General features: G+C 44.6%; 1 protein-coding gene across 1 annotated transcript; it reads left to right on the top strand.

The window, feature by feature from the left end:
- Positions 1–4,714: 4,714 nt before the first annotated feature.
- PMIS2 (PMIS2 transmembrane protein) lies at positions 4,715–5,654 on the top strand. Its single transcript, XM_061140541.1, has 2 exons — positions 4,715–4,999; positions 5,205–5,654. The coding sequence occupies exons 1-2, from the start codon at positions 4,715–4,717 to the stop codon at positions 5,331–5,333; spliced, it is 414 nt and encodes a 137-aa protein (XP_060996524.1). The 3' UTR covers positions 5,334–5,654.
- Positions 5,655–23,229: the final 17,575 nt, after the last annotated feature.

The raw sequence follows: 23,229 nt of genomic DNA, 5'->3' as shown, positions 1-23,229 counted from the left end.
AGGCAATGCCAAAGAATGCACAAACTACCACACAGTTGCACTCATCTCACACACTAGCAAAGTAATGCTCAAAATTCTTCAAGCCAGGCTTCAGCAGTACGTGAAGCGTGAACTTCCAGATGTTCAAGCGAGGATTTAGAAAAGGCAGAAGAACCAGAGATCAAATTGCCAACATCCGTTGGATCATCAAAAAAGCAAGAGAGTTCCAGAAAAACATCTCTTTCTGTTTTATTGACAATGCCAAAGTCTTTGACTGTGTGGATCACCACAAACTGTGGAAAATTCTTCAAGAGATGGGAATACCAGACCACATGACCTGCCTTCTGAGAAATCTGCATGCAGGTCAAGAAGCAACATTTAGAACTGGACATGGAACAGACTGGTTCCAAATTGGGAAAGGAGTACATCAAGACTGTATATTGTCACCTTGCTTGTTTAATTTGTATGCAGAGTACATCATGAGAAATGCTGGGCTGTATGAAGCACAAGCTGGAATCAAAATTGCCGGGAGAAATATCAATAACCTCAGATATGCAGATGACACCACCCTTATTGCAGAAATCGAAGAAAAACTAAAGAGCCTCCTGATGAAAGTGAAAGAGGAGAGTGAAAAAGTTGACTTAAAACTCAACATTCAGAAAACTAAGAATGGCATCTGGTCCCATCACTTCATGGCAAATAGATGGGAAAACAGTGGAAACAGTGACAGACTTTTATTTTGGGGGGCTCCAAAATCACTGCAGATGGTGACTGCAGCCATGAAATTAAAAGACACTTACTCCTTGGAAGAAAAGTTATGACCAACCTAGACAGCTTATTAAAAAGCAGAGACATTACTTTGCCAACAAGGGTCCACCTAGTCAAAGCTATGGTTCTTCCGGTAGTCATGTATGGATGTGAGAGTTGGACCATAAAGAAAGCTGAGCGCCAAAGAATTGATGCTTTTGAACTGTAGTGTTGGAGAAGACTCTTGAGAGTCCCTTGGACAGCAAGGAGATCCATCCTAAAGGAAGTCAGTCCTGAATATTCATTGGAAGGACTGATGCTGAAGCTGAAACTCCAATACTTTGTCCACCTGATGTGAAGAGCTGACTCATTTGAAAGACCCTGATGCTGGGAAAGATTGAAGGCAGTAGGAGAAGGGGACGACACAGGATGAGATGGTTGGATGGCATCACTGACATGAGTTTGAGTAAACTCTGGGAGTTGGTGATGGACAGGGAGGCCTGGCGTGCAGCAGTCTGTGGGGTCACAAAGAGTTGGACACAACTGAGTGACTGAACTTAACTGAACTGAACCTTTGAGATTGGCTTTTTGTCACTTGGCATAATGCCTTAGAGATTCACCCAAGCTGATGCATGTATGAAGCTCATTCCTCTTTTTTAAACCTTTGTTTTTAAAAACAATTTTTATTTATTTATTTTTGGCCATGCTGGGTCTTCATTGCTGTGTGGGCTTTCTCTAGTTGCAGAGATGACAGCCACCTTCTCACTCTGTCCTCATATGGTAGACAGAAAGGAAGCAAGCTCTCACAGTCTCTTCTTATAAGGGCAGTAATCCCACTGGGATTACCCCACCCTCATGACCTCATCTAATCCTAATTATGTCCTAAAATTTCTATCTCTAAATATAATCACACTAGGGGTTAGGGTTTCAACATATCAATTTTGTGGGACACAACTCCATCCATTGTAATGATCAAACTCCCTGCTCATCTCTTTCTTCTTCTTTTAGCCACTGAGTTGTGTCCAACTTTTAGGCAACTCTGTGGACGGTAGCCCGCCAGGTTCCTCTGTCCATGGGATTTCCCCAGGCAAGAATACTGGAGTTGGTTGTCATTTCCTTTTCTAAGGGATTTTCTCGACCCAAAGATTGAACATGCATCTCCTGCATTGCAGGTGGATTCTTTACCACTGAGCCACCTGGGAAGCCCCCCTATTCATCATAGAAATCTAAATTAAAGCAATACAGAGCTATTGTATAACTTCTCACCCACCCAGCACATTGTGTGCTGACAAGACGACAAAGTACAATCCTTTCACATGCTGGAATTGGACGTGTGACTTAGTGAAGCCTTTGCAGAAGTCATCATAGTATGATGACCACGAAGTCCTTATACTTTGGCCCTGCAATCCCACTTCTTGGACCCATTTTCAAGTGGTACTTGCTCACTTGCACAGAGAAGCATGCCCATGGGTGTTCTTGGCAGGATTCTTTGTGGTGGCCAACAGATGGAAATCATCTTTATATCCAACTAGATATAAAGTTTGTAATTCCTGATATGACCCCCAAAGCAATTATTAAAAAGAGGGAGAGAAAATCAGGGTATAGGTTCTCATCTGTGGAGAAGTAACTGGGAGAGGCCATGGAGGGGGTCTTTTGGTCTGGGCCTTGTTTTCAGGTGCAGGTTCCATGAGTATGCTGTGTGTTAAAGTGTATTGGTATACATGTATGGTTAGGCATGCTTATGCACTTCCATAAAAATATTTTTAAAAAATAGGAGATTCAGTGTACTCTTGATTTCAGTGAGACTCAGATTCCCAAACTCTTCATTTCAGTAAGAAATCTAGGTCTCTCGATGGTTCTTAGGGAGTATTTCTTCGGTGGGAGAGAACTAGTTTTCTCTTCTTAATTCACATATCTGTGAGAAAAGGGGAACCATGCGTACAGTTCTCCTTCTGACCTGAAAATTCAAAAGCACATCTCCCATTCAGGAAATAAAGAGTATCAATTCAAGGATTGTGAAGTCACTTGAAATAAGGGATGGGAATGGGGAGGGAGGTGGGAGGGGGGTTCAGGATGGGGAACACATGTAAATCCATGGCTGATTCATGTCAATGTATGGCAAAAACAACTACAATATTGTAATTAGCCTCCAACTAATAAAAATAAATGAAAAAAAAAAGAAATAAGTATTGTTAAGACACTTGAAATAAGTTAGATATCTTATCAAAACTGAACACTGAAGTTAAAAATCACAGTCATAGGACATGGTAATAATGTTGCAGTCTGAGTGTCTTAAAGTTTGTTCAGTTTTCTGGGGTTAGATATAAACGTGGATGAGGCCAACTCATGGTGTGGAACAGAATCTGCTTTCCTGCAGCTGCTTATTCTTTTGAGATTGTCCTTGTTATCCTTCTAACAGTTCTTTAACCAGAAAGAAGAAAGGCACACAGGTTCATACCAGTGCTGGAATCACACCCTCTTCCCTTGTTGCTCAGATGAGAAAGAATCGGCCTGCAATGCAGAGACCTGGGTACAGTCCCTGCATTGGAAAGATCCCCTGGAGAGGGGAATGGCTGCCCATTCCAGTATTCTTGCCTGGAGAATCCCATGGATATAGGTGACTGGTGGGCTACAGTCAGTGGGGTCGCAAAGAGTTGAACACAACTGAGTGACTAACACTTTCACTTTCCTCTAAAACCAAGGGGACTATTAATATCAGCTAAAACCCAGTGGCATTAGCTTCCATTGATGGTTCTCACCTGAGTTAGTAGTTACTATGGTGTTTGAATGATTGTCAGTTTTCTAATGATGCATAAGAAATTTCCACAAAGTTAAGTTTGTTAACTTAGAGTTCTGTGTAGGTCAGAATGGCTGCGTTCTCTGCTCACCATTTCACAAGGTTAAAATCAAGGTGTTGGCCTGCATTCTCATTTGGAGCTAGGACACTCTTTCAAATGAATCATGGTTACGGCAGGATTCAGATCCTTATTTGTTGTAAAACTAAAATCCCCATTTCCCTCCTGGCTTTCAGCTGGGGGCCACTCTGAGTTAAAGGTTGCCTGCATTTCTTGCCACGTGATCCTTTCTGAGTTAAAGCTAGCTGGGGAGTGTCTTCCTTGCCTCTAAGCTGCCTCCTGCCTGGGAATCTTTGCCAGTAAAATCCAGTCCTTTTTAGGAACTCATCTGATAAGGTTAGACCCTTTGAAGATATTCTCCCTATTTTACCATTAACTGATTGGGGACTTCAGTTACAGCAGCACACAGATTGGTGCTTAATGACAACTGGGAGCAGGTATATGCACCAGAGAGCAGGAATCTTGGAGTCATCTTAGATTCTGCCTATCACAATGGCGATTTCTTATTTCCATCACTCTATCAATATGTATTAGATGGCATTCAACTCAAAAAAGACCTTCAGTTGTGGCATATGGGATCTAGTTCCCTGACCAGGGATCAAACCCAGGCCGGGAAGTCTTAACCACTGAACCACCAACGGAAGGCCCCCGCCTAGTTTTCTTACGAGGTTTGTCTACTTCACTCCCACAGCTCTTGGGTGGGGTCCCTGGTACTCGCTCCAGCCCTGAATGCAGATAGGGATCTGCAGGAAGCAGGAGCCGGAAGCCAACCTTACGGCTTGCAACTTATGCCTATCAGGGTGGGCGGAGTCAGTGTCCCGACCGAGGATGGAGCACCCTGTGAAAAGTGAAAGAAGCCTGGGAGGCTACAGTCCAGGGTCGCAAGGAGTCGGACAGGACTGAAGCACCTCAGTACGCAGCCACCCTCTTGAATCCTGGAGGAACTGAGTAAAGCGGGACCACGCCCCCTCCCACGGGCAGCCAATCAGGACCTGCTCTGATTTCTCCATTGTGAAGTACTGGCCCTTGATGGTCTGGGGTCTGAGTCTTGGGATTCTGGATACAACAAGGGGAGGTGTAGTGGGTTTGGCTCTGTTTTGAAGATACTTGGAGTCTTTTAGGGTAGAAAAATCATGACCCCGATACCCGCCGACGCCGGCGCGCCACCCCCCGCCCCAGGCGCGCCGCCCCCCGCCCCAGGCGCGCCGCCCCCCGCCGCCGGCGCGCCGCCCCCCGCCGCCGGCGCGCCGCCCCCGGCCCCAGACGCGCCACCCGGGGCTCCAGGTGCCGCAGCACCAGAGATTAAACAGACGAAAGAAGAATTGTTATTTTATGCCCCGGAGTACACGTATTTGACCGTCATGGCCATAATTTTATTCCCTCCCCTGGGAATACCAGCACTCGTATTCAGCGGAAAGGTAAACCAGTGCCTGGGCCCATCCTGTCCTCTACCCGCCCCCTTGCTGTCCTCAACGGTGCCCTCTTGCTGTCCCCATTGCATCTGCTCCTGTCCTGGGATATGGGCAGGGGTTTTCCCTCCTGACCGGAGAGATGTCTAGCCATTACCCAGGGTTTGACAAGGCTGGACTCAGAAACCCAAATCTAAAGCTCCCATTCCTACAGACCAAAGAAGCCAACAAGAAAAGCCAATGGGAAGAAGCTTATATCAACTCGGGCCGAACTGGTTGGCTGGATGTATTCGCCATACTCATCGGTTTAGGCATCATTTATTTCTTAGTACTATTTGTCTGAAGTCCAGGCCCAATAGCCAACTGGTTCACCCACCCCAACAGGACCAGCTCACCAAAACACTGACCAGCCAAATCAGCCACCATGCAAGAAACCAACAGCTGGATATTCCCTAGCCAGAAAACCTACCAGCCAAGGAGCTCAACATCCAAGCAACCCACTAGCCCAGGAAAACTTTACTTTATGCTCTTGGCCTCCAGCTCTGTCGTTATCCATCTTGGGGATCTTCACTTTGATGCTCTAGATGCCTTAAGCTCCTTGATACTGGGCTGCTCTTTCAGGAAAATATTTATTTAAACCAATAAAATTGAAGGGTATGTTCCAGCTTCTCCTGTGTGTACGTGTGTGTGTTTCTGAGTCATTGTCTGTGTTTCTCTAGGGCTATGTGTCTCCCAAATCAGGTGAAAATCAGAATGACCTAATGGTGAAGCACAGAGACATAGAAATCTGGTGGATGTAAGTCTACATCCCACTTCTGACACTTTAAAAACTGTATATCCTTGAACAAGATAATTTTCTGGAAACTGATTCCTTTGTAAAATAGATATAATAATTGCCAATATAGAATGATATTTAGAAATTTGAATTAATGTTCTCTAGGTTCATTCAAACTGGAATTCCAGGCTTCCAGTGTCTCAGAGAAGGGGGGGAAAAATAGAAACCTCCTCCAACTTTTGAGATTTAAAAGCCAAACTCTTAGGAAAGAAAGACCTCAAGAACTAAATAATTGAATTTCCAGCAGAGCTGATCAGGACTGCCTCTCCCCCAATCCTGAAATGGAAATGGCTGCCTATTTATGGAATAGGGAAGTAGAGAAATACTAGATGCCAGTATATCCATCAGAAGGCCCCTAATAACTTGCATCTCAGGAAGGGGCAGGGTGTCAAAGACCCTGGTTAATACCTATATTCCCACTTCACATACAAATCCCACAGAGGCTTTAAGATATCAAAGAAAATAGGCTGTATTGTGTGGAGGTCTAGGAAGAAATGGTCTCTGACAGCCAAGTAGAATATCTCACGTCCCAGCTTGGTGAGGAGGAAGTGGAGGCTTACAGAATGCCAAGTGCCTGAGTGACAATGACTGTCAGAGGGAAACCAGGGACAACACAGTCACCATCCAGAATGAATGAAAATAGAGATCAAGGATGATCCCATCGGCAACACTCAGGGGTTTCTTCTGGGGCCCTAGCTTCACAGACAACCCCAAATGCACACCCAGAAACCTTAGGCTTACTGGAATTAAGTTTCCACAGTCAAGGGGAATGAGAATTGTCAGTGGAAATAAATTGAATAGCTAGGGGAAAGACCACTAACTCTTTCTCCATACCCATCTCCTTTTCTTCTTGGGAGCATGACTCCGTTACATTTCCTAGGTTCCCCAGTGTGGCCATGAGATTGTCTTTGGCTTCATGGAATGTGATCACAAGTGATGTGTGCTACAAGTAACCCTGGCCTTAACCCATCTCCCACAGAGGCACTCTGCCTTTTTCTTCCTCCTCTAGCTGATTGGGCAAATGATACCCCTGGTAATTTGAAGGTCACATGTTATAGAGATGGAAGAGCTCCCATCTGCCTCAGTCCATGAATCTTAGGGACTACCAACCTAAGATTATCGCTCTAAGATTACTACCACCCTACCACCTCCCATGATGGGAGCAGAAAATAAACTACTATGTTGTTCCATGTTATGTATGACCCACCTATTTCCACGACTTAATCCACCCTAACCTGTGCAAATGCAGGAAAATAGAGTTACATTGCTTAGACATCTGGGGTTACAGCTTTAAATTCATACCCAACAAGAGACTCACCATGGAAGATTTATGGAAAATAATGAGTGAAGGAGAGAATGAAAGTGGTAGTCTATGGTTAACCTTGACCTTAGCTGTTACAATGCTCTTTCTGTTTCTTCTGTGGCCCCGGGTATCTGCACAGACCACACTTGTTTGTGGGATACTGCTCCATGTTATGGGTGTGTCCGGGAAAGGAGATTATATTTGCTTGTCTGTTGTGTCGGTGGCTCTGGATGGTCGGGGTCAGCCATCCCTGTCGTTCCCCAGACCAGCCTAAGCTGGGGCTGTAACATTCATCTGCAGAACCATGTCAAGTCAGGATGGCCTATGTCAGGGTGAACAGCCAAATCCAAAAAAGACATATTGTACTATAAGACTTGGAAAGCCAAGCAGTCTTCTCTGCTTCCTAACTCCCCCCAACCTGCATTCCACTCTCAGACATTCATCTGGTATTTACCAACATGTAATGTGAAAATGAAAGTTGTTCAGTCATGTCTGACTCTTTGTGACCCCTTGGACTATGCAATTCATGGAATTCTCCAGGCCAGAATACTGAAGTGGGTAGCCATTCCCTTCTACAGGGGATCTTCCCACCCCAGGAATCGAACCCAAGTCTCCCACATTGCAGGCAGATTCTTTACCAGCTAAGCCACCAGGGAACAAACCCCAAATGTCTATTCTTCTATCTTGAGACATCATCAGTTGAATTACTATGATGAAACACACAGATATAACACCTACACATTTTTCTTTCCCCTCTACTTCCTGCAGAATGGGACTACCATTTTTATTCAATTTATAGGGATTATATTTCATTAGGCCTTTGTAAGTATGCTCCATTCCTGAGCATGGTGGTTCATGGTGATTGAAAGTGAAAAAAGTGAAAGCGTTAGTCACTGAGTTGTGTCTGACTCTTTGCGACCCCATGGACTGTAGCCTTCCAGGCTCCTCTGTCCATGGAGTTGTCCAGACAAGAATACTGGAGTGGGTTGCTATTCCCTTCTCCAGAGGAATCTTCCCGACTCAGGGATCGAACCCACTGTCTGAGCCACCAAGGTAGCCCCTTATGGTGATTACATACTCTGAACTAATTTTTGAACTCAGCAGCCAAGCAACCCATCTGCTTGGACTCTTTCAGATTTTTTTCTTCTTCCTCTTTCTCCTCCAATTTTTGCTTCTCTCCTCCCTCTTCCTCCTGCTTCTCCTCACCTTCCTCCTCCTCCTTCCTCTGTTGGTTCTGTTTGCTCAGTTATCTATGTGCCCCTTCACGAATTGTTCCCAGACTCTCCAGAACTCTTTAACTGCTCTCAACAGAATTCCCCCATGGCCAAACTGGTCAGGTCATTTTTTATTCTCTTTTTCCTTTGGGTCATTAAACCTGTTTCCTTACCTGAGATTTTTGAATTTAATTTTACTTATTTTTGGCCACGCCATGTGGCAGTGCCTTGGCATGCAAGATCTAAACCCCCCATCCAGGGATCGAACCCCCACCCCCTCTTCCCTGCATTGGGAGCTAGGGGTCTTAACTACTGAACTGCCTGGGAAGTCCCATGGAATTTTTTTTTTTTTTTTGCACAAATTCCACACAAATATATTCTCCCAAAAAATCAAGTAATAAAAAGAGTCTGAAGGAGAGGAGAAGCTCATTTTATGGCTGGTCCTGGTATCATTTTCCCCCTCTCCTAGGCTGTTGTTTAGTTGCTCATTCGTGTGTGACTCTTTGGGACCCTATGGACTGTAGCCTGCCAGGTTCCTCTGTCCATGGGATTTCCCAGGCAAGAATACTGGACTGGGTTGCCATTTCCTTCTAAAGGTGATCTTCCTGACTCAGGGATCCAACCCGTGTCTCCTGCATTGGAAGGTGGATTCTTTAGCACTGAGCCACCAGCTGACAATATTTTGTTGTTAACTTTCAGTTTCCTTAATGCATTTCCATGTGCATACGTATTCAAACACCTTGATACCACACTTCTGCTTACCTCTAGATCTTGAAAATGCTTTCGTGTTAATACTGAAGATTTTCAACACCGAATGCCCTGCATTCTACTTGTCAATAACTCCCCTCTGTGAGCTGATCATGGTGATTTCCAATTCCTAGTCCATCTTGTTCCAATAATTCGTCTCTGAGGACATATGTGTTAAGTTCTAAACGTTGGGAGAATTAGCTGGGTTTTTTAATTGTGTGAGTAGAGGTGAATTTCAGGAGCCAGCAGATGGCTGAGCCCCAAGAGAGAGTCCTAGGCATGTTTACCCCTAGTTTCTGTCCCCCCTCCTCTGCCCCCCAGCAGGAAGAGCAGCACAGAAGGAGGCCGCCTCTCTGAATTGTAATCACTCAGTTCTGGAAGTTTGAAAGCAGTAGGCTGGAGGAGCGAGTGAATATCCAAAGGTGAGTGTTTACTCCCTAACTCTTCCTTGAACACCAGCAGCCTGGACCGTTGCTGCTGACTTCTAAAGGGATAGCCTTCCTCAAGGCAACTACATCAAAGTCAAGAGCAGGATCTGAAAAGCATCCTTCCAACAACCCAGCCATTCCATCCACAGATTTATACCCAAAGAAACGTGTACATGTATTCACCAAAAGATGTGCTAGAACAGCGGGCCAGTTTCGTGGAAGACAATTTTTTCACGAACTTGGGCAAGGGGTTGGTTTGGGAATGATTCAAGTGCATTATATTTACTGTGCACTTTATTTCTATTATTATTACATCAGCTTCATTTCAGATCATCAGGTGTTAGATCCCAGAGGCTGGGGATCTTTGTGCTAGAATATTCATAGAAACTTTATTCCTAAGAACCCAGATTGGAAACTACCCACATGCCTGTAAACAGTAGAATGCCAGAATACGTTGGGTGTATATTCCCCAGCAAAGAGGATGGTTGCTCCACAACTACACGCAACAATGTGGAGGAATTTCCCAGACATGAAATGGAGAAAAAGAAGCTTCCTATAGACTTATACTGTAGAACGTACAAAAGCAGGCTAAATTGTGTTTGGGGAGCAGTGACTGGAAGGAGGCCTGGGGTTAAGAGGTTGAATGCTGGTTTTGCACATGAATTCAGTTGGTAAAGATCTGAGCTGTACCTTTCTGATACGTGTACTTTTCAGTGATGCGTTAGTCGCTCAGTCATGTCTGACTCTTTATGACCCCATGGATGGTAGCCTGTCAGGCTCCTCTGTCCACAGGATTTCCCAGGCAAGAATACTGGAGTCGGTAGCCATTCCCTTCTCCAGGGGATATTCCCAACACAGGGATCAAACCTGGGTCATTCTGCATTGCAGGCAGATTCTTTGAGTCATGGTAGACCTATCATACTTCAATAAATTGTTTTTAAAACTCCAAGGTTACCCTCTGGTGCTTCCACTGCATGGAGTGTGGATTCAATCCCTGGTTGGGCAACTAAGATTGAGCATGCCTCATGGTGCAGCCAAAAAGTGAAAAAAAAGAAGAGAGAACTTGAGATCCCTGGTGGTCCAGTGACTAAGACTCCTTACTCCTAGTGCAGGGGCTCAGGTTCAATCCCTGGTCAGGGAGTTAGATCCCACATGCTGCAACTAAGAGTTAGCATGCTGCAATCAAAGATCCTGCATACAGCAATGAAGATTGATGATCTTGAGAGCTACAACTAAGACCTAGTACATCAGATAAGTAAATAAATAAATAAATACTTTAAAAATATCAAAGGTTACCGTTAGGAAACAAAAATCACACACACACACACACACGCTCACCTTTCCTTCAGTTTATTAAGCCTTGGCCCCTCCAGCCACTTTCTGCTCCACACCACCTGTGGCCACCTGTGCACCTTATAAACACTCCATACCAGCTGGAGGCAGCCTTCAGTCTTCCTAGGGTGTCACACTTTTTCTTATTGTTGTTAGTTCCTGGAATCCATGTTTTTCTCTCCCTTTTTGTTTTAGGGGAGAAGTGACAGAGAACATATCTCTCTGATTTAAAAAATAGGAACACAGGTTACAAATTTCCAGTTTCACCATCAACATGAACCCATTTGTTTTGACTGTCTATACATTCCCTGGTGGCTCAGTTGGTAAAGAATCTGCCTGCCATTATAGAAGACCCAGGTTCGATCCCTGGGTCTGGAAGATACCCTGGAGAAGAAAATGGCAACCTATTCCAGTATTTTTGCCTGGGAAATCCCATGGACAGAGGAGCCTGCTGGCTACAGTCCATGGGGTTGCAAAGAATCTGACACAACTGAGCAACTAACACTTTCACAACGACTTTCAAAACACACACAAACACAGCTTGCTCGCCACTGTCTGTCTCCTTTCTGTCTTATATTTTGAGATGTCTTAATTTTTGTCGGGTTAGAGTTCCAGGACTTCCTATGGTATGATACATGAGTGGTTAACTTAAATCCTGGATAAAATAAAAAGATTTTGTAATCGGAACACATGAACAATCTTACTGGGGATAATATTTTTGTGTCACTCTGTCAGTGGTCTCTAGCCATTTTCTCATGTCCACGTTCAGTGATGGCAGTAAGTCTGGTGCCAGCCTAATTCTCCTTTAAAAAAAATTTTTTTTTAGGCCCCATCTCAAGGCTTTCAGGATCTTAGTTCCTCAACCAAGGATTGAACCTGTGCCCTCTGTAGTGGAAGCGTGGAATCCTAACCATTGGACAACCAGGGAATTCCCTATCTCTCCATTTAAGTAACTGTCTAGGACTTCCTGGGATGTATGTCTTACTCTTAGAATTCAGGAACTTCACCAGAACAAGTCTAGGAGTGTGTGTGTGTGTGTGTGTGTGTGTGTGTGTGTGTGTGTTTTGTACTGTTCTGTCAGAAACTTTGTGAATTCTTTCCATGAGCAGTATTTTGTCCAGCTTGGGAAAATTATATCTTATTATTACCTTGTTAACATCCTTTCTTTTTCTGAAAATTCCTACCTAATATCTATTAGATCTCCTAGACCTTTTAAATAACTTTTTTTCTTGTGTTGTTTTCTTGTTTTTCTCTGAATTAAATTTTCTAATTATCTGGACCAACAAATTAGTTGTTTATTTCGATTCTTCCCAGGTGGCACTAGTGGTAAAGAACCAATGCAGGAGACAATAAACTTGGGTTCAAATCCCTTGGTAGAGAAGATCCTCTGGAGGAGGAAATGGCAACCCATTCCAGTATTCTTGCCTGGAGAATCCCATGGGCAGAGGAGCCTGGTGGGCTACAGTCCATAGCGTTGCAAAGAGTTAGACACAAGCAAAGCAACTTAGCATGCAGCATGCATGCACTGTATATCAAGTTTAGATTTGTTGAATATTTTAAAATTATTGATATATATATAAATTAAATAATTAAAAATCATTTAATTTAACTAATAAACTTTGTAGGATAGTGGTATCAGTTAGAGACCTCTCTCTTTAATAAAGAACTCTTTTCTCTTCCACAGATTCAATGGAAGCCCCTAAGCTAATTTGATGGTCAATTAGAGAACTTCTGAGGTCTCTTGGGAGAGTCACAAGTTCTTTTGCAGGCTGCTGGTGGCAGGTTCCTTTCACAGGCTAGATAGGAGGTTCTTGGGAGCAGCAGGCAACAAACTTTTGCTCCTGAGTACCCATGATGAAGAGAATGGCAAATGTTTCCTTCTGTTTTGGACACAGTGCCAGAATGAGCTTTCTCGTTGTTGTTCAGTTGCTCAATCATGTCCGACTCTTTGCGACCCCACTGAAGCATGCCAGGCTTCCCTGTCATTCACTATCTCCTGGAGTTTGCTCGAACTCATGTCCATTGAGTCGATAGTGCCATCCAACCATCTCATCCTCTGCTGCCCCCTTCTCCTCCTACCCTAAATCTTTCCCAGCATCAGGGTCTTTTCAAGTGAGTCAGTTCTTCACATCAGGTGGCCGAAGTATTGGAGCTTCGGCATCAGCCCTTCAAACGAATATTCAGAGTTGATTTCCTTTAGGATTGATGGGTTTGACTACCTTGCTGTCCAAGGGATGCTCATAGAAAAAGTTTGACTCACAAATACACACATACACAAATTGGCTTCACAATTATTGACTGAATATTTGGAATTCATAAAAATTCAAATAAATCTCATAATAACATAACCAATGTCATCACCAGGTCAACTGTTAAATTTAGTATTCATAAAAAATGTAGTATCCACTGAATAACAACTTGGATGTCAGACTTCCCCCCATTCCAAGAACTCTCTAACATGCAAAATGGTTGCCAACAAATCTTACCCAGGCTTCCCTGGTGGCTCAGTGGTGAAGAAGCTGCCTGCCAGTGCAGGAGCCACAGGAGACACCGGTTCGATCCCTGGGTCAGGAAGATCCCCTGGAGGAGGGCATGACCACCCACTCCAGTGTTCCTGCTAGGATAATCCCATGGATAGAGGAGCCTGGTGTGCTATATAGTCCATGGGATTAAAAAGAGCTGGACACAACTGAACAAGCACGAAAGGTGGAATCTTGATGTATTTAATCTGCTGCTCTGTTGGTGGGGGATGTAGAAAACCTCCCCTGTCCTTGGTTTTCCCTAGGTCCAACCTCAGAAATTGGGAGCCCTGCTTCTTTTTCCTCTTCCTCAGGCAACCTAATGAAAGAGATTGCTACCAGAGGGGAATCTCAACCTGCGATTTCAGGGCCAGAGGCACAACACCTAGGGGTCTGTTAGAAATGCAAATTCATTGGTCCTATTTCAGACCTGCTAAATCGATCTCTGGGGATGTAGCTTAGAAAACTGTTTTAAGAAGCCCTCCAGGAGATTCTGATGGCGCTGCTTCACTTCTACTGCCCCATCAACTGCTGGCTGACCTCTCCCACTTCTTAGAGCAAAGCTGAGGAGATTCTTCTAATGGCTGACGGCCATGCCCTTTCCTGAAGCGCCACTCCCTTCCTCAAGGACATTGGCCACTAGTCTCTAAGTACCCCTTCTCACCTCTTCTTTTGCCACTCCCTCTAGGGTTCCCTCTACTCTCTCCATTGCTCCACTGATACCTCCCCAACCATGCGCTCTAGGCAGGGTGGAGGGGATACATTCAAGACCCATCTTCTATAGTCTGCAGCCAATCACCAATAGGAAATATGCTGAGAGAGAGCTCTGCCAAGGAGTATCAATCAGCAGTTAAAATTCAAGAAGGGCTGGATGTTCCATATTTTAAAGGAGAGAATTTGAGGGTCCTTGTGAAATTTATTCAATCAAGACTTTTTGAGAGAGTTCTGAACAGTCTGTATCTCTTTCAAGACTTGTCATTGCCCAAGAAAGACCTTGCCCCCCCACCATATACCCCAAATCCACACCCAAATCCTTTTCTAAAGCCTCTACTCCCTGCAAGTCTTCTCTTCTAATCTTAGGAATTTGAGGGTGGGGTTTGTTGTCCCTACTGTAGTCTTCAAGGACCCTCACCCCCACTACCCTGCATTTGCCTTTAAAAAATCACATCACTCTTCCATCACCACTGACTGAAAATTAACAGGAAGAATAACTGGGCTAGAGTTGAACATTTTTCTGTGTGAGGCAACTGGCAGAGAATATATGGAATCTGGAGAACCTTCCTCCTCATCATATATATATATTTTCATCTTTCTCTGCTGATCTGGCAAAGCCAAGGGGAACATCAGATAGAGACCCTCCAACCAAGAAACTTTATAGACAAAGAACACCTCAGGCAACAGACCCCACAGGCAAAGGACTCTCAGGTAGAGAGACCCTCCAGGCAAGATTCCCACCAATGATAGACTGTTGAGCCAATCATATCCACTGCTCACACAAAGGGGATCACCAAAAGGAGTGTATTTAACTGCTTTTATTCCTTCTAGCTCCTTTCAATGGAGATTTTATTGTGGAAGAAATCTTGAAAACTTTAGAAATTCTAAGAAGGACCTGCTGGTTTGTGGAATAGGTTTGTGTGTGAGAGAGAAAAATGCATGTGTTTTTCATGTAGGTGAGTTTGTGACTGTGCTTCGCTTTGATTGTACATTTGCAAGACTGCATGTGGACTCAGTTTTGATGACATGTGACGTTGTCTGGAACTGTGAAGGCAAGGAGGTATGGAGGTCAGTCTGATTCCTAACACTGCCCTACTTAGCCCCCACCTCCAGTGGCCACCCTCCCAGGCAACAAGGGTCAATAACTTCCCAGGAGGCACAGGGAGCCCATCAACATCTCTCTCTCTCTCTCTCACACACACACACACACACACACATACACACACACACACACACACACACACACACACACACACACACACAATTTTGTAGTCAAGCATAGCTTGTTCTCTCCTGACATTCCCAAGACCTTGTCTGTTTCAGAAATATCTCAGACATGCCCAGAGCCCACACAATCTGGGCTTTTCTTCTTTCTCTTTCCAAGCACAAGGTCTCCAGACTCTGTACCCATAAGAAGATCAGGAACCTACTGTGTCCCACTGTCCATTCTGCTTAGGGTATCCAAAGAACCTCAAAAATGTATAGCCCCATGACAGGTTCCCACAGTACTTAGAATAAAATCTTATTTGTTCAGTCTACGAACCTGTAAAATTCTATCCATGTCCTTGGCACTGAGGATTTGGGTGGCAATATGTCTTGATTTATGTGTGCTTGTCTATAAATGATTCCTAGTAAGTATTTTCAACTTGAAGACTCAATGTCTTTCTTTGATTTAGGTGAAACTATTTTGTTATCCTTTCCCACTGTTTTTGGACATAAAACCCTAAGCTGAAGAGCCTCTGTACTTCCAGAACCCAAAGAACCTCCTAAAGACAAAATCTGGAGTTCAAAGTGAAGCTTTTAGAGGGTCCTTGGCACGTGCATCCTTTCTTATAGTCTGGTGTTTCTCAAACTTTAGCTTGCATTGGAATTGCTTGGAGGGGTATTAAAACAGATTTCAGGCACCACTGAGGTTTCATACTCAGAAAGTCTGGGGTGGGCAAGAATTTGTTTTTAAAAGAGATTTCCAGGTGATGTTGGCTCTGCTGGTCAGAGGACCATGCTTTAAAAACCACTGTTTAGGTTCATTTCTTTCCCTGGAGTTTCCATCTCCGGGTTTCTCTGTCAAGGCTGATCATTCTCTGAGCTCTTGCCACTCTCCTGTGTCATGCTTTACTGACAGCCCCCACCCTCTGCATCTCTTCCATCCTATGACATTATGGGCTGTCAATGGAAGGCTGTCACTCTCAGCCATGGCTTTGGTCCCATCCCCAAAGTTCTCCCAGAGCAAACATCATGAAGGCACATTTCCCTTCCATCATCACAGACCAGGAAAGCTAACAAGAACAAGTGGGTCACAGATGAGACCTTTTCAATATGGGTCACTCTGCTGAATATGGAATCATGAGGGTTATCATCTTACAGTTTTCTCAGCTTTATTTTCTGGTGGGCTGGAAAAGCCAAGAGAAACACTCAACCAAAGAATCTCCAAGCCAAGGAACCAGCAAAAGAGGCATCCTTCGATCATTCGGCCTCTGTTCAAGGGGATGAGTGCAGACAGTTCACTTTCTTGCACCAGCGCCACACACAAGGCTATTAATTCAAAGGGAGCCGTCAAAGTGAAAAACTCTAAGGAGGACTTGCTGGCTTGCAGACTGTGTGTGTGTTTGGATATGCGCAGTTGTGTGTGCTGTTCATGCATCTTGATCTATCACTGAGTCCAACTACATGGCCCTTGTTTCTGTTCCTGTTCTTATCAACCTCTTTCCCACCCCAGGACCTTTGTATTAATACTTGCTGTTTCCCCTGCCTGAAACTCTTTCCTCCAAATATTCTAGGGAATGGCTCTTCTTGTACTTCAGGTCTCAGCTTAGATGTTCCTTCTCAGAGGGACGTTTTCTGCCTATTCAACCCCACCGTGCAGTCCCGTGTGGGCCCTGGGGGTCCCTCTCCCTCCCCGTTCTAGTTATTCCTCGTAGGTCTTAATCCTCCATTAAATCGTTTCATCTATTTGTTTGGGTGTTTTTTCCCCTTCTCTCCCAGCGACTGTAAATTCCAGGAAAGCCATGGTCTTGTCTGCCTTAGTTACTACACGGTCCTCAGTGCCCAGCCTAAGTCTAGTGTTCAGTAGGCTCCTCGTAGGCGTATCTATCGGCCTTTTGCACCCAGATTCAATCTGAAAGTAAGACCCACACACTGTATGTTGAATCAATCAGGAATTCAAGTTGGGAACGACAACGTAAAGGGCGAATACCTAGTCCAGTTTTTCACCGAATCAATTAAGAAGTCAAGAAGAAAGGGGATTGGCTAGGCAACACGGGCACAACTCTACGGGAGCAGCCAATCATAATGCAGTGGTGGTCAGCAGGGAAACCACGCCCAGTAACTCAAATCCCCGAGACGGCCTCCGGGACTGAGAGGTGAAGGGAAGTCCTTGACACGTTAACTAGGTTTGTGATGGGTTATCAGAAAATTTAAGTGTGTATATGTGGAGGATGTTGGGAGAGTTAAGCGGAGGAAAGGAGTTAGAGGGAGATACAGAGTGGGTAATGGGGCAGGGTACAGAGGAGTCACCAGAGGATAGAGGAGGGTTGAATCGTGCTATAGGGCCATCGAAACTGTTACACAGGCACATATATGGTATGGTGGGTTCTGGTTTGGTGTGCTGTCCTCTAGTTTGGGGCAGTGTCTTGTTTTCAGTGCCTTTCTAGGTAGAGGGATTGGTTCGGACAGTCCTCATTTCCTGGGAACTAAGATATCCCCTCTTTGGGTCCCATTTCCCTCATTTACAGATTGCACCTGCTCAGCGTCTCCTCCTCTGGCCAAGGTCCATGGCTACTGAGACTAACCGCAAGGACCGAGAGTCCAAGATTGCTCCAGTGCAGGTTATCCCACTGCAGCAGGTCTATCCGATGCAGAAGGTCTACCCGATGCAGGCAGTCGTCCTGGTGCCCCTGAATCCCCCGGAGAATGATTATTTGTTTCTCTCCATTGCTTCCTTCTTCTTCTTCATTCTGCTGGCAATCCCAGCCCTCTTGTTCTCCTTCAAGGTGGGCACCACCCAGCCACCACCAACTCCTGTTGCCCCCAGATCTGCCTTCTCTGTCCCACCCTACCTTCCTGCTCCTCCCTCACAATCCCCCTTTCTTCCTCCTGGGGTGTTTACTCCTGCTTCACCATGTAGCTGCCCTTGTTCCTCTCTAGGAGTCCCCTCTCTGCTCCCCACTCCCGTGTTCTGCCCAGACCCACACCCTCATCCTGCCTCCCTTCTTTCTTCCTTTTTCCACTGAAGGGCTGACCCCTGTACTTTCCACCCCCACACCACTGTTACTGGCCTTTCACACCTCACCTCTCCCCAGGGATGCCCTTCCCTTGTCTCCTTTTCCTTGGAAACACTGCCACCAGCTTGCCTTCATCCCCACAGACCCGTGAAGCCAACATCCTTGGGGACCAGAGGAAAGCCCAGAGGAATTCCAGACTGGCCTTGGGCTTCAGCCTCTCAAGCATCCTGGTGGGTTCCACTCTCATTATTTCCTCCATTGTTGTCAGAGTCATGAAACAGCGAGAATGAGATCATCCTGAGAGCTCAGCTCCCTCAGAAAGTTATGAACTGTACCTCATGGGCCCTCTTGGAGCCTTTGAACTTGAACATCAGTAACCTACCTATACTGGGGGGAAGTTCCCCACCATTGGATTTTTGAGAGCAATAAAGTTTATGAGGAAGTTTCTGCTTTCCTTTTATCTTCTGTATGTATGTGTATGTGCACAAATGTTCTCATGCCCCTGCATCTCCATGTCAGAGTTCCATGGGGCTTATTTACACATTCGGTGAATATGCAAATCATTTATTGGGCAACCATTCTACTGTGCCAGGCAGTTTTGGGTCTTGGTGATTAAGTGCTGATTCAAGAGATAAGGGATCTACCTCCATAGAACTTGCTCTATTTTGAGAGGACACAGAAAAAAGGGTAAAATGTAAAGCAAGAAGATGGTTCTGGGTCCACTCTGTCTAACAGAACATTTGGCAATGAGAGAAATGCTTTGTAATCCACTCTGTCCAATATGGTACCTACCAGTCACAGGTGACTGTTGAGCACTTGAAATGAGGCTAAGTGCAACTAAGGAGCTCAATGTTTAAGTAACTTAATTATAATTAATTTAAATTAAATTTGCCACATATGGTTAGTGGCCACTGTCCTGGACAGCCCAGTTCTAGGTAGTGTTAACATTATGAAGAAGAAAAAAATTGGGAGAGTAGGAAGAGGGACTTATGACAGAGTGGCTAAGGAAAACCCTGACTGGAGAGCTGATACCTGAGTTGTGGTCTGAAGTGAGAGGAGGGGAGAGCCTTAGAAAGTTCTGGAAGAGAGTTCTAAGCAGAACAGCAAGTGCAAAGTCCCCAGGGCAGGAAGGAGCCTGGCTTGTCCCCAGAAGAAAAAGAAGACTAGTGGGTTTGGGGTGGAGCAATGGGAGTGATACAGAATAAGTTCAGAGGGTGGGCAGGAGGCAGGTCACAGAGAGGCTGGAAGGTCACAGGAAGAAGGTTGGATTTTAAATGTGAAGTGAAGCTATTATAGGTACTAAACTGGGAGAACACAGACTCTGGATTCTGTTTTTAAGAGTCCCATGTCTAAATCGAATGTAAAATATCTCTGAATAGGCTCTGTTGCCAGCTCCAATTTTGGAGGGGTGATCCCCACACTTAATAAGCTACCCTCAGACACTAGCTGGATGTCCTATGTGCATGCGTGCTCAGTCACTCAGTTGTGTCCAACTTTTTGGGACCCCACGGATCATAGCCCACCAGGCTTCTCTGTCCATGGAATTTTCTATGCAAGAGTACTGGAGTGGGATGTCATTTCCTTCTCCAGGATGTCCTACAGGTAAACTCAATTCTGACACTGCTTGGTGCTAGCATCAAATTCCACAGTTTGAGGGCTCTGTCCTACAAGGCATTTCCCACCTTCCCCAACCACTTCAGATGTCAGTCACAAGCCTGACCACCCAGGTACAGATTGAGGTTTTCCACAACCTCTTCCTGAGACTTCAGACACCAGTCCCCAGTCTGGGTTGTTACCTGTATGTCTAACTGACTGGTTGTAAATCAGAGGTTCTTACAATCTCCTCCTCAGGACTGACTAGAGTGGCTTATAGAATTCAGAGAAACAACTTACTTAGTAGACACAGTTCAGTTCAGTTCAGTCACTCAGTCGTGTCCAACTCTTTGTGACCCCATGGACTGCAGTACACCAGGCTTCCCAGTCCATCACCAACTCCCAGAGCTTGCTCAAACTCAACGTCTATCGAGTTGGTGATACCATCCAACCATCTCATCCTACGTCATCCTCTTCTCCTCCTGCCTTCAATCTTTTCCAGCATCAGGGTCTTTTCAAATGAGTCAGTTCTTCCCATCAGGTGGCCAAAGTATTGGAGCTTCAACTTCAGCATCAGTCCTTCCAATGAATATTCAGGACTGATTTCCTTTAGGATTGACTGGTTTGATCTCCTTGCTGTCCAAGGAACTCTCAAGATTCTTCTCCAATACCATAGTTCAAAAGCATCAATTCTTTCGTTCTCAGCTTTCTTTATGGTCCAACTCTCACATCCATACATGACTACTGGAAAAACCCTAGCTTTGACTAGATGGACCTTTGTCAGCAAAGTAATGTCTCTGCTTTTTAATAGGCTGTCTAGGTTGGTCAGAGCTTTTCTTCCAAGGAGCAAGTGTCTTTTAATTTCATGACTGAAGTCACCATCTGCAGTGATTTTGGAGTCCAAGAAAAGAAAGTCTGTCACTATTTCCATTGATTCCCCATCTATTTGCCATGAAGTGATGGGACCAGATGTCATGATCCTAGTTTTCTGAATGTTGAATTTAAAGCCAGCCTTTTCACTCTCCTCTTTCACTTTCATCAAGAGGCTCTTTAGTTCCTCTTCACTTTCTGCCATAAGGGTGGTGTCATCTGCATATCTGAGGTTATTGATATTTCCCTTGGCAATCTTGATTCCAGCTTGTGCTTCATCCAGCCCAGCATTTTGTGTGATATACTCTGCATATAAGTTAAATAAGCAGGATGACAATAATCAGCCTTGATGTACTCCTTTCCCAATTTGGAACCAGTCCATTGTCCCATGTCCAGTTCTAAATGCTTCTTCTTGACCTGCATACAGATTTCTCAGGAGGCAGGTAAGGTGGTCTGGTATTCTCATCTCTTGAAGAATTTTCCACAGTTTGTTGTGATCTACACAGTCAAAAATTTTGGTGTACTCAATAAAGCAGAAATAGATGTTTTTCTTGAACTCTCTTGCTTTTTCTATGATCCAACGGATGTTGGCAATTTGATCTCTGGTTCCTCTGCCTTTTCTAAATCCAGCTTGAACATCTGCAAGTTCTCAGTTCATGTACTGTTTTAGCCTGGCTTGGAGAATTTTGAGCATTACTTTGCTAGTGTGTGAGATGAGTGCAATTGTGCGATAGTTTGAACATTCTTTGGCATTGCGTTTCTTAGGGATTGGAATGAAAACTGACTTTTCCAGTCCTGTGGCCACTGCTGAGTTTTCCAAATTTGCTGGCATATTGAGTGCAGCACTTTCACAGCATCATTTTTGAGGATTTGCAAAAGTTCAGCTGGAATTCCATCACCTCCCCTAGCTTTGTTCGTATTGATGCTTCCTAAGGCCCACTTGACTTCGCATTCCAGGATGCCTGGCTCTAGGTGAGTCATCACACCATTGTGGTTATCTGGGTTATTAAGATCTTTTTCAGTAGATCTTAGTAGATTACCAGTTTATTATAAAAGGATGTAACTCAGGAACAATCAGATGGAAAAGATGCACAGTGCAAGGTCTGGGGAAAGGTCACAGAGTTTCCATGTTCTCTTTAGGGGAAACACCCTCTTAGCACCTTCACATGTTCGCCAGCCCGTAAGCTCTCTGAATCATCCTTTGGGGTTTTTATAGAGACGTTTGTTAAGACCTAAAGAAAAATGCATAAGAGCTGTGAATTTAGGTTTTATTCAGGGAACTTACTGAGAACTATATCCCAGGAAATAGTCTCTCAGTAGCTCTGAGGGGACCATCTGAGGGGGCTTTCCTGGTGGCTCAGTGGTAAAGAACCCGCCTGCCAATGCAGGAAGCATGGGCTCGATCCCCGGGTTGGGAAGACCCCCCGGAGGAGGAAATGGCTACCCATGCCAGTATTCTTGCCTAGGAAATCCCATGGACAGAGCATCCTGGCAGGCTACAGTTGGCTGGAGTCATTAAAGAGTTGTACACGAGAACTGTGCTAGCTACAAAATTAATTCAGATGACCACAGACCTAGATATGAAAGCTAAAACTTAATATAAAGCTTCTATGAGAAAGCACAGGAGAGTATTTTTTATAACCTTTGCATAGGTAGACAAAGATTTATTATATGACTTAAAAAAAAACCTAAGCACAGTAATAAAAATGACAGTTGGATTTTATTAAAATTTAATACTTCTGCTTGTGAAGACACCACTAAGAAGGTGAAAAGTTGTTACAAATTGAAAAAAAAAATATTTGCAATAAGAAAAAACAAGCAGTTCAGCTTTTTTAATGAGCAAAAAACATGAACATGCATTTCACAAAATGTAATTTCCACACGGCCACAGCATGTGCAAGGTGATTAATATCCTTTGTCATTAGGGAAATTCAAACTGAAACCAAAATTAAAAAGACTACTGCCAGCAAATTTTGGTAAGAACGCAGGAATCCATCTGTAGTCATTGGTTGCAAGTAACAGAGAAGAAAACTGATTCTTTTACAGAACAAGCACACAGTAGTGTTGACTTGAAACAAGTAGACTGCCAGATATTTCTCCAGCAATTGTTAGTCACTCAGTCATGTCTGACTCTTTGTGACCCCATGGACTGTAGCCCGCCAGGCTCCTCTGTCCATGGGATTCTCCAGCCAAGAACCCTGGAGTGGGTAGTCATTCCCTTCTTTACGGGATCTTCCCAACCCAGGCATCAAAACCCAGTCTCCTGCTTTGGAGGCAGATTCTTTACCATCCGAGTCACCAAGGAAACCCCCAGGTAAGAGGAGGGGATCTTTCTTCTTCCTGTAGGACTCTGCTGTTGATGCAAGGTACCAGAGTGCCCCCTTCTGGCATCCTAACTCTACTTGATTGACATTTCTTTTTATTAATCTTTTACCATAGGCAGGTTGCAGGCACAAGTACCTAG

This window comes from Dama dama, chromosome 4 (genome assembly GCF_033118175.1).
Source record: "Dama dama isolate Ldn47 chromosome 4, ASM3311817v1, whole genome shotgun sequence".
Classification (NCBI taxonomy): domain Eukaryota; kingdom Metazoa; phylum Chordata; class Mammalia; order Artiodactyla; family Cervidae; genus Dama; species Dama dama.
The sequence above is the reverse complement of the archived record's forward strand: the minus strand, read 5'-3'. Positions and strand labels throughout refer to the sequence as shown.